Source organism: Salvelinus alpinus, chromosome 13, assembly GCF_045679555.1.
Source record: "Salvelinus alpinus chromosome 13, SLU_Salpinus.1, whole genome shotgun sequence".
Taxonomy (NCBI): Eukaryota; Metazoa; Chordata; class Actinopteri; order Salmoniformes; family Salmonidae; genus Salvelinus; species Salvelinus alpinus.
In genome coordinates, this window is record NC_092098.1 from 30,110,161 (window position 1) to 30,126,515 (window position 16,355).

Here is a 16,355-nt window from a genome sequence, read left to right on the forward strand (position 1 = left end):
AAGATGGCCCTCCAGTAGATATCTTTGAATACAATACTGATATTTTAGACACCTCACAATGCCAGGTTAGTGGTTCTCATCAAAATGGGCCTTTAGCGAGAGACCTCAGGAAATTAAACCGGAATCCTGAAAATAAAATGTTTTATTGGAATGTGTAATGATGTAGTACCCAGGTAAGAGATTATGCAGGTCTGTGACTAAGGCAGTGGAGGAGGGAAAGTAAATCTGACCTGTTGCAAGGCAGTGGTCTTTGAGAATGTTAGTTTGTCGAGTTTCTCTAGCTATGTACTATAGACCATGTAAAAGTTCCAGACAGACCTACCTGTGGAGTATTGAAGAGGGATGCTCAAATTATGATGTATTCATGAAACAGACCAGAGAATGGGACGTCTGAGGACTCCATCGTAATTATAGGTTCACATCAACACAGAACAATTTAAAGTCATCTTCATAATCATAGACAGCTAGCTAGCTCATCAGCATATAACCGTTTTATTTATTTATTCAGGAACAGGCTTATTAAAATCACAAGTCACGAAAGTAGTTTGGCTCTGATTTTGAGGGCTGTTAGACATTTGAGGCTCTCCTTATGGAATGTGATTGGTCCAAAACAGAAAAAACTCCTGCAACTGGGAGTTTATTATCACTATCTTATTTTTTTATTTTTTTTATTTCACCTTTATTTAACCAGGTAGGCAAGTTGAGAACAAGTTCTCATTTACAATTGCGACCTGGCCAAGATAAAGCAAAGCAGTTCGACACATACAACAACACAGAGTTACACACTGGAGTAAAACAAACATACAGTCAATAATACAGTAGAAAAATAAGTCTATATACAATGTGAGCAAATGAGGTGAGATAAGGGAGGTAAAGGCAAAACAAAAGGCCATGGTGGCGAAGTAAATACAATATAGCAAGTAAAACACTGGAATGGTAGATTTGCAGTGGAAGAATGTGCAAAGTAGAGATAGAAATAATGGGGTGCAAAGGAGCTAAATAAATAAATACAGTAGGGGGGAGGTAGTTGTTTGGGCTAAATTATAGATGGGCTATGTACAGGTGCAGTAATCTGTGAGCTGCTCTGACAGCTGGTGCTTAAAGCTAGTGAGGGAGATATGTGTTTCCAGGTCCAGAGATTTTTGTAGTTCATTCCAGTCATTGGCAGCAGAGAACTGGAAGGAGAGGCGGCCAAAGGAAGAATTGGTTTTGGGGGTGACAGAGAGATATACCTGCTGGAGCGCGTGCTACAGGTGGGTGTTGCTATGGTGACCAGCGAGCTGAGATAAGGGGGGACTTTACCTAGCAGGGTCTTGTAGATGACCTGGAGCCAGTGGGTTTGGCGACGAGTATGAAGCGAGGGCCAGCTAACGAGAGCGTACAGGTCGCAGTGGTGGGTAGTATATGGGGCTTTGGTGACAAAACGGATGGCACTGTGATAGACTGCATCCAATTTATTGAGTAGGGTATTGGAGGCTATTTTGTAAATGACATCGCCGAAGTCGAGGATCGGTAGGATGGTCAGTTTTACAAGGTTATGTTTGGCAGCGTGAGTGAAGGATGCTTTGTTGCGAAATAGGAAGCCAATTCTAGATTTAACTTTGGATTGGAGATGTTTTATGTGAGTCTGGAAGGAGAGTTTACAGTCTAACCAGACACCTAGGTATTTGTAGTTGTCCACATAGTCTAAGTCAGAACCGTCCAGAGTAGTGATGTTGGACGGGCGGGCAGGTGCAGGCAGCGATCGGTTGAAGAGCATGCATTTAGTTTTACTTGTATTTAAGAGCAATTGGAGGCCACGGAAGGAGAGTTGTATGGTATTGAAGCTTGTCTGGAGGGTTGTTAACACAGTGTCCAAAGAAGGGCCAGATGTATATAGAATGGTGTCGTCTGCGTAGAGGTGGGTCAGAGACTCACCAGCAGCAAGAGCGACATCATTGATGTATACAGAGAAGAGAGTCGGTCCAAGAATTGAACCCTGTGGCACCCCCATAGAGACTGCCAGAGGCCCGGACAACAGGCCCTCCGATTTGACACACTGAACTCTATCAAAGAAGTAGTTGGTGAACCAGGCGAGGCAATCATTTGAGAAACCAAGTACCATAGTAGTACCATACTAATTTAGTTTCACTCAAACAAGTGGCGATAGTCAGGTAGGCTAGCCGTATCTGCATTGTGTTCTCCTTTCCCCATATTGTTTTTATTTACTTTTCTGCTCTTTTGCACACCAGTATTTCTACTTGCACATCTATCACTTCAGTGTTAATTTGCTAAATTGTAATTACTTGCTACTATGCCCTATTTATTGCCTTACCACCTCACGCCATTTGCCCACACTGTATATAGACTTTGTTTTTTTTTCTATTGTGTTATTGACTACGCTTGTTTATTCCATGTGTAACTCTGTGTTTGTGTCGCACTGCTTTGCTTTATCTTGGCCAGGTCGCAGTTGTAAATGAGAACTTGTTCTCAGCTAGCCTACCTGGTTAAATAAAGGTGAAATAAATAAAACATTTCATTGAATACAACCTTACAGGAACAAGTGTGTCCTTTTGTTCCCCCTTATATCTACGTTTTACCAAAGATTATTAACATTCAAGCATGGCATGTCCATTTATTGCTATATTTAGCAGTTCAGAGGACCTGAACAGGCCGATATGTTGACAACCATGTCTAGCCTCAAGTATTTTATTACATTTAGACCTTATACTGTAAAAATATCATTAACAGTCTCATATCAGGGGTTTGGTCTGAGTTGTGTTTGTATATAAACACCCTTATGTGCTTCTACTGTTGTAGATTTATGGATGTACACAGTTGTTTGTTTGCGAGTGGAGCGTAAAGGTGGACTGGATTGGATTACTCAATTTAACAGAAATCTCCCTATGGTTGGCTGTTTTGGTTTCAGAGGACTAATTGAGATGGGCTTGTGTACGGAATTCGTATAGCTACCTCTGGGGATTATATGCTCAAGTGTGCACCTTCAAGACATCCGAGCAGAGAAAGAGAATGCATCAGCAGATGTCAACCTCAATCCCACTCCAAACAGGGCTTTGACATTTGCAATGTCATACATCGATCAACGTCCAGGTGAGTCAAACAACATAAACCAATCTGTCTGTCTGGAGCGACTCCCAGATGCTGGAAAGTTCCTTTAGTGTACTTGAACGAGTTCAGAATTTTTACAGCAAGGGGTTGGTTTAGCTGCCTCCAAATCAAGAAAATATCAAAGATACTTTACAAAGATGGATAGGGTGGTACTCTCCATCCCTGATCAAGTCAGATAGCAGCAAAACAGAGGGCTGTTACATGTTAATACTGTAGCTTCACGGGACAGAAATGTGGTCAGCCATGGTGGTCCTAGGGAGGTTTACTGTACCAATGGCCCTCAATGCCACTCTGGTGCGCACCCACCGTCACTGAGTAAATCACATGAGGGCACAGCGTTCGTTTCTTAGTGCCCGTTGGAAGCGGATGGTTGCATGGACGTGTTTGCAGCGGGCACAGCCCACACTGCGCAGAGCCTCCCCGAACAGCAGAAGCACGTGCCAGTTGAACTTGGCCGAACACTCCACGTAGCCACACTTCCAGTTCTTCCTCACCAGGTCGGACATGTTGTGGCGGGGGATAACACGCCCCCGCTGCAAGTCCCGCTTGTTCCCCACGACCAGGATGGGCATGTCGCCTGTGCCCAACACCCTGGAGAGGAAAAGAGACAAAAACACACAGAATGAGAGCAAGGCTTAGACTATGACTGACACAGATTTGTACCTCAGTTATAGTTGATGCTATTGAGGCAGCGTTATCAAATCCCCTGCCCTGCCAACTCTGTCCAAAACTGACTCTAAGCCTTTTTATCAGGAAGTCTTCGTAAGGAGAGGATTAAGGGCCGTTTTTTGTTTGGAGTTATTCATGACCAAAAACAAGGGGTGCAACTTTCACTGGAATTGCATTTTTGTCCCTCCCAGTTATCATTGGAATGTGATACAAAATGAGGCAACGGTGTACTTTAGGAACATGCGAACGCCTCTGACCGGTCGGATAGGCTGTTTTGGAGTGTTTATAAAAAAAAAAATATCCGGTCGGATAATGCCCCCCCCTCACTTCTAAAACCAAAGTTGCGCACCTGACAAAAGTCTAGACATTTTCAAAATATTTAATTTAACAAGGGCTTTTCTTAACTCTGTAAATTTACTGACATGTGCACCTTGACAGAAACTTTGAGTTAGACGAGGGAAGGTTTAAATTCCCCCTCTTGTCAAAGTAATATGCTGGTAGCTCCTACAGAGCTTTGTTTGAAACCTTGGGTTTCTGAGGTGAGTGTTCATTGTGTGTGTACATAGTATGTGTGTACAGAGTGTACAGTGCATTTGAAAAGTATTCAGACCCATTTACCTTTTCCACATTTTGTTACATTACAGCCTTAATCGAATTTTTTTTTTTTAAATACCCCATAATGACAATGCAAAAAAAGTTTAAAAAAACAACAGAAATACCTTATTTACACAACTATTCAGACCCTTTGCTATGAGATTTGAAATTGAGCATCATGTTTCCATTGATCATCCTTGAGATGTTTCTACAACATGATTTGAGTCCACCAGAGGTAAATTCAATTGATTGGACATGATTTGGAAAGGCACACACATGTCTATATAAGGTCCCACAGTTGACAGTGCATGTCAGAGCAAAAACCAAGCCATGAGGTTGAAGGAATTGCCCGTAGTGCTCCGAGACAGGATTGTGTCGAGGCACAGATCTGGGGAAGGGTACCAAAACATTCATGCAGCATTAAAGGTCCCCAAGAACACAGTGGCCTCCATCATTCTTAAATGGAAGAAGTTTGGACCCACCAAGACTCTTCCTAGAGCTGGCTGCCCGGCCAAACTGAGCAATCGGGGGACAAGGTCCTTGGTCAGGGAGGGGACCAAGAACCTGATGGTCACTGACAGAGCTCCAGAGTTCCTCTGTGGAGATGGGAGAACCTTCCAGAAGGACAACCATCTCTGCAGCACTCCACCAATCAGGCCTTTATGGTAGAGTGGCCAGACGGAAGCCACTCCCCAGTAAAAGGCACATGACAGTCCGCTTGGAGTTTGCCAGAAGGCACCTAAAGGACTCAGACTATGAGGAACAAAATTCTCTGGTCTGATAAAACCATAAGGATGGTGCCAAGGAAACCTGGCAACATCCCTACGATGAAGCATGGTGGTGGCAGCATCATGCTGTGGGGATGTTTTTCAGTGGCAGGGACTGGGAGACTAGTCAGGATCAAGGGAAAAATAAACGGAGCAAAGTACAGAGAGATCCTTGATGAAAACCTGCTCCAGAGCGCTCAGGAACTCAGACTGGGGTAAAGGTTAAAATTCCAACAGGACAACGACCCTAAGCACACAGCCAAGACAATGCAGGAGTGGCTTCGGGACAAGTCTCTGAATGTCCTTGAGTGAAACTCCCCAAATACGGGTGTGCTGCCAAAGGTGCTTCAACAAAGTACAGAGTAAAGGGTCTGAATACTTATGTAAATTTGATATATATATTTATTTTTGTATATACATTTGCAAAGATTTCTAAAAACCTGTTTTTGCTTTGTCATTGTGGTGTATTGTATATAGTTTGATGAGTGGAAAAAAACTATTTCATAAATTTTAGAACAAGGCTGTAACGTAACAAAATGTGGAGAAAGTCAAGGGGTCTGAATACTTTCCGAATGCACTGTATCTCTAGTCAGATATATGTGAGTAAGATCCAAGGTGTCACCCTCCTCTCCCCATCCCAAGCCTGTGTTCAGCTTTTGTCTCTTCCTTATCTCCTGAAGATGATGATAGTTCTTGTGACAGTTCCCTCTTTCCTAAGAAATAAATAGCTTTTCCTCAACTGTCAGTTCCTTATATTGATTTCAAAAGAATGTAGCCTACTGCTCCAAATGTTGATTTTACAAGCATGTACTGCAAAACATTTATCACGTAAATCTAACAAATCTAATGATTTGTGCATAATCATAACTGGGCGAGCCCACCCAATAAATGGATGACTGGGAGATGAATGGCTGTGACAGGACCGGTCACTGACACCATTAGCCTCTGTATGGCCTTGGCAACGTGGTGCTGTCAGAGTGGGCACTGATTGACAGCCTCATGCTCACACACCCCGCCCCTACTGTCACCACTGGAACAGCTGTGACGTCCACTTTCACGTCCCAGTGCCATGAAGAGGAATGTGTGGATTCAAGAGGAAGCCTTATTGACTTTTCAAAACTGAGGCCAAGGGGGTTGGTTGGGTCAAACCTACAGTAAATCCTATGTCTCGATACATTTTCACCATGGTATGTTATGAAGAATTTCAATTAAGTTAGACATCTTTTATAATACATTAGATATTACAATAGCAGCACATACAGTAAGTACATTGCAGAAAAATCTCCTAAGGCACATATGCCTTAGGAGAGGCAGCCAACCAGCTGTCAGTCTAGTCCCAGGGAGCCAGCCAGCTGTCAGTCTAGTCCCTGGCTCATTAGCAGATTTGGAGATGATATTAAACAACCCATCTCTCCCTCTGTGTGTGTGAGAGCGAGACATGTGAGACGTGCAAGAGAGATGGTGGCGTGAAGATGATTTCATTGTAAATTAAACACGTGTTTGCCACCAAGGTCATCAGCTGCCTCACAACGACAAGTCACGTGGTTGCAAGCTAATGGCTCTCAGAATCAATCTCCGCTCCACTGACACGTATCACACGTCCGTCCCTCCAAACATCACATCATGTCACTATCCCACACTGACATCAGTCTAAGACAAACACCAGCCTTGTTTCCCAACCCTGTTATTAGGACACACAGTCTGATTAAAGCTATCTGGGCTCCCGGGAGGGATGGTTTGCGCAAATTGCTTTGACTAATCATATGACACAGAATTGGTTTAGCAGCTGCCTGGTTTGGGAGAGATGTATCGACCTGAAAAGCAAGCGAGCACTACAAACATGAAATTTGTGGATTCGCATGGAAAGGTTATTGATTTTTTTTCAAGCCCAGAGCCAAGAGGGGTGGTTTGTTAAAAAATAATCTAATGTTTCTGGAAACATTTCATCCACAGTGAAAGATTGGCTGGGTAACAGTTCTATCAGACTGTGACTCAACTTTTTACCATGGTAAGATAACCACTGTGAAATACTTGTTTTGTAACAAGTATCTGTTGAGTGTCTATAGTGTCTATTGTGAGTCTATAAAGTGGGTGTTGTTAAAACTGTTTCCATCACACCATTCCACACTGCATTCGCTTCCAACAACATCTAAAAAATACAGAATTCAATAGAACATATGAAATAGCAAAAAGACAATGGAGGGATTGTAAAGAGAAGCCGAAGTGATTATGAAGACACTTGACCCTGGCAGTCTGAGCCACTCATGTTGATTTCAGTCCAAATGTTAAATAAATGTTCTGTGTGAGTGTGGCGGTGGAGGCTCCTGATTGCGGCCCAGGCTTCTCTATTCATAGCGAGCCATAATTACGGCTGAGTTCAAAGAGCTGGTGCCAGCCGGAGCTGGCCCCTATTTGGCATGCAGGCCGTGTCCTCACCTGGTCTCTAGGATCTGCTGGCGCATGGTCTTGATGTATTCGAAGCTGTCGAAGCAGCAGATGTCATAGACCAGGATGTAGACGTGAGCGCTGCGGATGCCTCGGCAGCAGGTGTCTGTCCACTCCTGGAGGAGGGAGGGGAGAGGATAGAAAAGTGAAGGAAAGAGAATAGTAGAAAGAGGAGGGAAGGAGACAGGAGGGAGAAGAGAAGACATGGGGAAGACTCTCATTAGGAAGCAGTACCTTTGTCTGGTAATACTCAGATGCACTGTTTGATACATTTTGAATGTGACGGAAAGATTTATTTTAAATAGTAGCATGGAGACCAATAGTCTTCACCTATTCTGTACACATGCACGCACAGCTTTTGTACACTTTTTCAAAATGATGTTAGTTTAGTTCATTTGCTGAAATTACTTGCAACATAGCATACTCTCTGGGCAATATGACAAAAACACAATCTGCTCTCTTTTGTAATTTTAATTTCTGCTTTATGATTGGCTCCTCGCTGTGAGAAATATTGTTTGCAAGCTAGTGCTTGCCTTGCATAGCTTTTCAAAAACACCTCAAGCACCTCTCCATTGAAAATGAAAACACTGATTATCTTATAAATTATCAATTGAATGTGAAATTTGATTAAAGTTATACCCAAAACTGTGGTTAATCTGTGGACCTCAACAGAATATTACTTTCTTTAAATGAGTAAGCCAAACTAGTAATTACATTTTCTGAGGTCACAGTTCCATTGAACAGTTTCAGTTCAATATTTTGTTCTGTGACTGTAAAATTGTGTCTAGACGTGATGAGAAATCTCTGGTGCATTGAAAGGTCAATTTTCACTCAAACTTTATGACTGCAAAGCTGGCAGTGTTGTGTTTGAGACCACCTAAAGCGAGACCGATTCAAGACCAAGACCGGAGGGGGGCGAGACCAAGTCAAGACCAAGACCGGGGGGGGGGGACAAGGGGTCCGAGACCAAGTCAAGACCGAGACCAGAAAAATGCGAGACCAATTCAAGATCATGATTGTAATTTTGGTAAATCACCACCATAAGAGTTCAAAATGTCCAGTATTTCTGTGTTCATATTTCAGAACAACATATGGATTCTTTAGACATTCAGAATAGTGAAAAAATGCTGCTGAGGGAAAATAGAGCCACTCTACAAATTATTACTAACCCAAACATAGTGGGGAACAATAAGCCTTCAGAGAAGGGCTAAGGATTTATAAAATAATTATTATAATAATATAGAAATAATGATTATTATTTTATTATTTTCAATGATGTTCTGATTTAATCTCTTCTGTTTTTGTTGGAAAGGAAAGGGTTAAAACTGAAGCTAAACAAATATTTATTTGCTAGTCTCTGGGGGGATACATCTAGCTAGCTAAGTCAGCCATTGGCTAGGCCATTAGAAGCTAGATAAAGGCATCTGCCGTTCAATATTATTAGGACAAAATTTTGGAGTGACAGTGAAATCATCCAATCACATTTTGTCTTCATGAGTGAGACCGTTTTTTACAAAAAGTATGGAAACTTCTGCCTTCTTGAAGGCCAACAGGTCACTCACTACTCAATAGTGAGCAGTAGTTTTCCCACGGTCTAGCTAGCTAGCTTTTGTTGTCGGCTAGTTTTCAGCGGCAGCAGGTGTTATCAAAGAGGATGTTGTTGCTAATTTGTTAGCTTCTCCCTTTTCAAGAATAACTTTCAACAAGAAGTTAAGTTTCAAATGATCATCATCTGGTGAGTGGAACTGTTTTTTTATTGCAGTGTGCTTGGTGTTGTTAGCCATCTCTTTGAAAATAAGTTGTGTGTGAAACATTGTTGCATTTAAAGTGGAACTGACAGCATTTTAGCAACGTGAAATCTTATTAAAATCTGTTCATATACACCCACAGGAAGAATATTACACTTTTTAAAAAAACATTCTGACATTTTCACGTTTTCATAAATTCTTAGTATCTGGAATTCCCAAACATTCAAAGGCATTTGTGATAATTCTACCGCAATAGAGTGGGAAAATGGATGTGCATTCGCACAATTAATGGACACTGCAGTAAATAAAACAGAATAAAAACATCTGTCTTGTCTAGGACCGGAGTCTACACAGATCAGGGGGTTATCAATCAGAGCTACAGTAGACCTTTATACAAACAAGCAATTTGCCACACGGGCCTGTCATCATTCACTTTGAACTGGACTGTGTGTTTACAGGCAGTTGCAACAGCGGGACTTTCGATCATTAGACCACATTCGTCAAAAGCCACAAAATAAACCGAATGGATTTCTACAAATATGTAAACACCACGGTCATCTTACAAAACATGAAAAGGTAGGCTCTCTCTCAGTTATGCGCATCAACAACAACAAGAGCAACAACTACTGCTAGCCAGAGCAAGATAGGCTAAAATCTAACAAAGGAACATTAGATAAGACATCTCAAACTTTTTCAGCTAGTTGGCCGTCAAAATTGCACTGATAAACGATGGAGAATTGTAGCCTCCTCGTCCATTTACAGCTTGCCTGCCAATGCATGCTTGTCCCAACCAAGCACTCAATCTAACTGGCTAAAGTTGGCTAGCTTGCTACTTCCAGACACAAATGAGAGAACAGAGCTGGTTAGGCTGTTTACATGTCATCTAGAGCATTCTTGACTAACTATTACTTTTTTTGCCTACGTTTACTGACACCGGTCATATTCAGCAGGTGTTGCGTGTTGGTAAATTCATCAGTTGTTCTGTCCTCTGGCACATTCAGATGAGAGGGCTCTCAAATCATAGTAGATAGTGTTGATGATTCGTTACTAGAGAAATGAGACCAAGTCAATACGCTGGACAGGGTGGAACAGTATTTAGTAAGACAGTTTATTCAATGTAAAGATATCTGGCAAATCGTGCAGCACGGCCCCTTCTGTCTGACTCGTATGGAATCGTCGGAAAAGAGAGCGCTCTAAACAGTTTGTACTGGTTATATAGGCAACAAGTAAAGTAGGTTGATCTTGTAGTCTGGCCTTCCGATTGGTCGATCTGGGTCGTGGGTAGTCCTGTCCGGGCCTGATGTCGACGTTCCATTGGCTCTTCACACAGTTCTTTGTCTTCAATGTAAAGATATCTGGCAAATCGTGCAGCACGGCCCCTTCTGTCTGACTCGTATGGAATCGTCGGAAAAGAGAGCGCTCTAAACAGTTTGTACTGGTTATATAGGCAACAAGTAAAGTAGGTTGATCTTGTAGTCTGGCCTTCCGATTGGTCGATCTGGGTCGTGGGTAGTCCTGTCCGGGCCTGATGTCGACGTTCCATTGGCTCTTCACACAGTTCTTTGTCCTTGAGCAGAATGCATGTGCGTTTGTTTTAGCAGGGGCCTATTCATGGGGGAGGGGAGTGTGTGTGGGTCTGTGGTTATTTATAAGGGTACAAAGTGTGGGGGTATAGTGGGGGATGGGTGCATGTTGTGCCAAGTATAGCTTGTGTTGAGAAGTTGTTAAAAACAAGTTACCAGTATCCATTACAATTTCTTACAATAGCCAGAGTGAATTTGCGAATGCAAGAGAAATGCTAACTGTATAACAGTCGTTCAAGTTCTTGCTAGCTAACCAAATGACACCTGCATCTCTAGCTGTGTATGTATAGCCACCGAAAAACGATATGAGGGGAAAAACTCAGTCACTCACCCACTCCTCCAGTGGTATGACATGACAGCTTGCTAGCTAGCTAGCTGCTAGGAGAATATCTAGCTAACGTTAGGCTCTGTGTTTATAGCTTGCTACATAAATAGATACGCTAGCCTATTAGCGATGTTATTACTGACTTGTGATCATTGCCCTTGCTAGTTTAATTGTATTGACATTCCCAGCCTTAGTTACATTAGTCCGTTTTTGTCCAGAATATTGAGTCATTGAAACTCAAACAGTGCATCCCGAATGGAGGCAGCAAACAATGTACCAGGCCTGCTGTGATTTACAACCTGATAGCAATATGTTTTTGACTCTCCAGAAATGTATTGGGGAATTATATTAATCATGCATTTAACTGCATCCATCTACATTCTACAATGCCTTAGTGTACATCATGGAACTGTGAGTCAAAGAGTACCTATTTTTAAAACCTCTTATAAAGTTGGTTTTGTGGCATAAACAGGGAATTTGATATTTTTGACTTATGATTGTCTTTTTGTTTCATAACTGCAAAGTAGTTCAAACGCTGTCAGCTCCACTTTAAACTTTAGGTCACTGGTTACTTTGTGTGCTAAACATTAAATGTTTTTTTCAATGGGAAGTAATAGTTGTACATTTTGATTGGGAAATGCTTAATGGTTGTGTTTTTGTTTTCTTATGATTGGGACCTACTGGCTTATTATGTACGAGTTTATGTACTGGTTATCCTTTAACATCATTCTGTGTGTGACTGCTGTCTTTCCATCGGCCCTATGCAGTGGTGCCTGGAGAAGTGGGAATACTCTAACTGTGCCAAAAAGTTCCCAAACGGCCCACCCAGCGAAGGAAAGGCACCCTAAGTGAAAATTCGTTTTTTTTAATGAGTTTTCCTCTAAATTCTTCCGATTTTCACTCACAAAATCGCTCTTTTTTTATAGAAAAATACAAAAATGTGATGGTCTAAGTCCACAACAATGCTTAAATCACATCAATCTGATTGGGTGGGCATGTCAGGGCCTGGCTCTCCAGTGGTTGGGCCTCTGTACACCCAGGCCCATCCATGTCTACACCCCTGATGCAAACAGTGCATGATGACAATTGCACATCACAAATAGCCTACTAACCAACACTTCAGACTAAACTTTTTCAATACCTGGTTTGTATACCCATTCAGTGGGCGGTCAATTGGGACTGTGGGTCAATTAACCTTGTCGGAGTGGACGCTCTGATTCTAGTTTGTGAGCTAGGAAGGATACTGCCTGGGAAGGTCTCTCACTCAGAAGTACGAGATGGGGAAGGAGGCGGGGGTTGGTTGATCTCAGGTCTCCCCACTGGAAGCCCGAGGTAGGGGGAGCGGGGGAATCTATCAAATAGCACACCTCTCACTTTGTACAGTAGTAATGCAATTAGTAAAATCAGTCACACTACGAAATGCTACCAAATAAACCACAATTCATTCATAATACTGTGAATATATAGTTTCACAGACATATTGTTGCATTTTTTTCTGGTTTGTGCAAAATCATTAAGAATAATATAAAACCAGTCTGCACACCACCAAGGTGAAATGGTTTAGTCTTGACTCTTGGTTGACAGTGTTGGGGGATGGGTAATGTATTGATGCTGGAGTGCCAAATCAACACCATTTTTTTCTATTTGTCTTTGTTACTTCTTTTTGATATTTATCAGTCTTATTTTTGTATATTTAAAAAAATATTTATACAGTTTTAAATGTTATGATTATTTACGTGTTGTTCCAAATGTCTGAATAAAAATTACAGTTAGTGCAGAATGGTGCTTTTTCTTTTTTTTGGGCGGGGGAGCCATACAATCTAGAACCGCCACTGTACCCATTGTTGCCTTAGTTAGTATTTACTGGTAGATATCTTGAATTGAAATGTCTTTTCTACCCTAACGCTACCGATGTCATTCTTCTGGGAGCTGCTCCATGCCAAAACCAGTTGAGAGCTGTCCACTCTTGCTGCCTGCAGATGATATTCCGTTGAAACTAGACTGTTTGGCGCGCATGTGAATATATGTCATACGTGTGTAAACTACTTTGTGAATGATTTCTCTATTGTACTACATAATTGATACGCGCTGGTATTTCGGTTGCTGTCATTTCAGAATCACGAACCTGTCACAATATATATAAAGGCTGTTAAGGTATTCATGTTTCAAGAAAGGAGTGTATATATTTGGCCTGGTGAAGCTGTTTTATGCGCTGACTGAATGGAAGCTGATAATTATTAGTTTTTTACTCCGCTGGTCTCGGGAAGAAATTACGAGTCCTCACTGTCCGAGACCGAGTCAAGACCGAGTACAAATGTATCTGACACCGTGTGTTGTATAATACATTCATCTGAGAATATCAGATATTTCAGTATAGATAAAACAGATTTCTTCTTCTTTTATGTGACATCCTAGGTGAATACAGAGAGCAGGTTGTCCTCTTTTCTAACCCAATGACAAAGCTGCTGACTACACACTTTCAGATGTGTGTGTGAATTTAAATAAAAGGGACTGTGAGGCATCAAAGCAGGGCATACACAGCATCAAATCAGAAGTGTCTTCCTCTCCTCATGTCATGACATTAAAATGGACCTTTCACCTGTCTACAATGTCTAACCTGCCACACTGTTTCAGGGTGGAATATTCTAATCATTCATTTAAACATATACATTCCATTCACACACACACATCAGTTCCCATCACTGTTGTGCTTTAGTGGGACAGTACCTGCATTGAGTTCCCGGGGAAGCTGGTGATGGCAGGATAGTCAGTGATCTGCAGGTCGTGCACGTGGCCATTGAGCACAGCAGCAGACAGGTGAACCCGGCGGGCGCGGCTGGTTGCCGGGGTGGGCATCTCGCTGTAGTCATCGTGGAGGAAGCGCTGCACGATGGCAGTCTTGCCCACGCCTTGTGCCCCCAGCACAGCGATGCGGAAGGGAGGCGGCATGCTGCGCCCCCCTCGACCCCCTGCTGCTGCTCCACCCCCCTCCCTGTTCTCGCAAACCACCGGCCAGTGCATTCAGGGTTGTGCAGCGCATAGTCCCCACGGGCACAGAGGCAGATGTTGTGGTGGGGGGCACGCTCGGCCACATTCATAGACCACCAACACTCCCTATCCCACTGGTGGAGAGAGAGAGAGAGATAGGGGGGGAAATGGAGAGGGGGCGTGAGAGATAAAGAGAGAGAGGGGGAGGTAGAGGGATTGGAAGAGAGAGAGGAGGGGAAAGACAGAAAAGGGGAAGGAGGGAAAGAGAGGCATAGGGAGACAGAAATGGGAACACACAACAGGTATGGGTCATTTAGTTCATTTGGAGCTTAGGTATGCTAATTCTGGATCACTCTACATTTGTACATGAAAGTATAGGTTATTTTGGCAAGTGCATTCTTTTTACCACTGCATGCCTTTCATTCATCTACAAAAGGGAAACAAAAGCACTAAGCTGCTGAGCAACCAACTAAAACAAGAAGTTGTATATACAAGGACACTGGAAAGATGAAATAACGTATACTGTGAAAACCAAAGTGCCACTGGGCAATCTAAATTCGCTTATTGACAAAATTGAAGCTCAAAATAAAAGTAACTCAAAATATTTATTTAGTCACTAAAATCTGTGTATTGTCTTCCAGATGGTTTATTGGAGGTGTGGTTTTGGAGTTAGTACAGCCTAGACAGACTAGACTAAGATTGCTTACTAAGGAATCACTTCATTATCCCTGATAGTTTAAAACGTTTCATGAGTAATCTACAAAATGTACACCAACAATAATCTCCGATATGCATTACTCCAATATGCCTAACACAATTCCAACCAAATCTATATCTGAAGCTGCACATCATTAACTCCATTTTTTAGAAGACAACAATCACCATTCAAAAAAGTTGCCATTCCAACAAATGGAACCAAATTAAATGGGCAATCAGCAGTAGAAACAATAATAAAGCATCTTTCTGACCCTGTTTTGGTAAAAAGCAGAAGGATGGGGCTGGAGAAATGTAACCACTCTCAAATTCACAGAAAGAGCTATGGATGCAAGGACTGACCGTCTATGATATCAAAATGATAGTTTTAACCATGTTTTGATGCTATATAGGGTTTGTTTACATTTACTTTGTTTACAAACATTGGAGTAAAACAATCTTATATTTCGGGTTCTGATGGGGTACCACAGTTAAACTAAGCTCATGAAGCATTTATAAGTTATATTATTCAAGAATCAATGGGTACATATCAATTATTTATAAGTCCAAAAATGTATGTAGCAATTGCTGATTGCCCCTTTAAGATCCCTTACAGTAGATGTACAACAATAAAGAACAAGCGCATCACCTAGTGGAAGAAATGGTAGTGGTCTGTACAGAAATGACCTCAGACGAGGTCAACTTTGTAAAGTGGAACATGTATCGATATATAGACTAATATCTAATGTAACACTATCATCCAAAATTCTGTTTGATCAGGAAAAATAGCACAATCATATATTAAAAAACAAATAACACCATCTTTGGATAGGCTTTATGGTTAGCTAATAGGCTTTCATGAAATGCAAAAATAAACGTACGCATGAAACTTACATTCCAACTTTGCGCGAATATCAAATCAAATTTTTATTTTTATAAGCAAGTAGATCTGTAACAATTAAGAATACAATGAATCTAAATAGACCAACTTGTAGCTGCAACTCTAAACAACTCCATATGAGTATAATATGATTAGAAATGATAGTACATGCTTACCGTGCGCACAGGTATTGTGCGGTGCCGATGCCGTACGATGTGTAGATTCCAAAGTGCTGTTGCAGATACACCTGCGATGATGCTGTTGTGTGTAGAACCTCATTCGTTGGCTTCTTACTGACATATAACGGTCTCAGGTGGATACAGTGAAGAGTCCTAAAGATACAACCTACTCTCTCGTTAGTGGAGAGACGACACGCGGTCTAAACGCCCGTCATATATTGCAGGCAGCAAAAATCACAAGCCTACAGTACATCCACGTAATTCGTGCAGGCTGGTTTCGTCAAAGACAAGCCTACTTTTGGGGTGAGACCTTAAAGTGTGTAATAGTCTATGGACGTAGGGCCATCACATCACGTCTGCTGTAGCAACAGTGTTT

At 41.9% G+C, this 16,355-nt stretch overlaps 1 protein-coding gene across 1 annotated transcript; it reads right to left on the bottom strand.

Moving 5' to 3' along the window:
• Window positions 1–473: 473 nt before the first annotated feature.
• On the bottom strand, window positions 474–16,355 carry LOC139537515 (ras-like protein family member 10B). Its single transcript, XM_071338925.1, has 4 exons — window positions 15,977–16,355; window positions 13,967–14,361; window positions 7,575–7,699; window positions 474–3,699 (listed from the first exon to the last, which is right to left on the bottom strand). Exons 2-4 carry the CDS (start codon window positions 14,258–14,260, stop codon window positions 3,429–3,431), a joined length of 690 nt encoding a protein of 229 aa, XP_071195026.1. The 5' UTR covers window positions 14,261–14,361; window positions 15,977–16,355; the 3' UTR covers window positions 474–3,428.

What these genes read in the sequence shown, in the direction of transcription:
- LOC139537515 (XM_071338925.1), bottom strand. Translation starts at nt 14,260, where the DNA reads ATGCACTGGCCGGTGGTTTGCGAGAACAGGGAGGGGGGTGGAGCAGCA. An exon ending in TCCCCGGGAACTCAATGCAG is followed by an intron (nt 7,700 to 13,966) that starts GTACTGTCCCAC and finishes TCCCTCCTCCAG; the next exon opens with GAGTGGACAGACACCTGCTG. An exon ending in CAGCAGATCCTAGAGACCAG is followed by an intron (nt 3,700 to 7,574) that starts GTGAGGACACGG and finishes TTTCCTCTCCAG; the next exon opens with GGTGTTGGGCACAGGCGACA.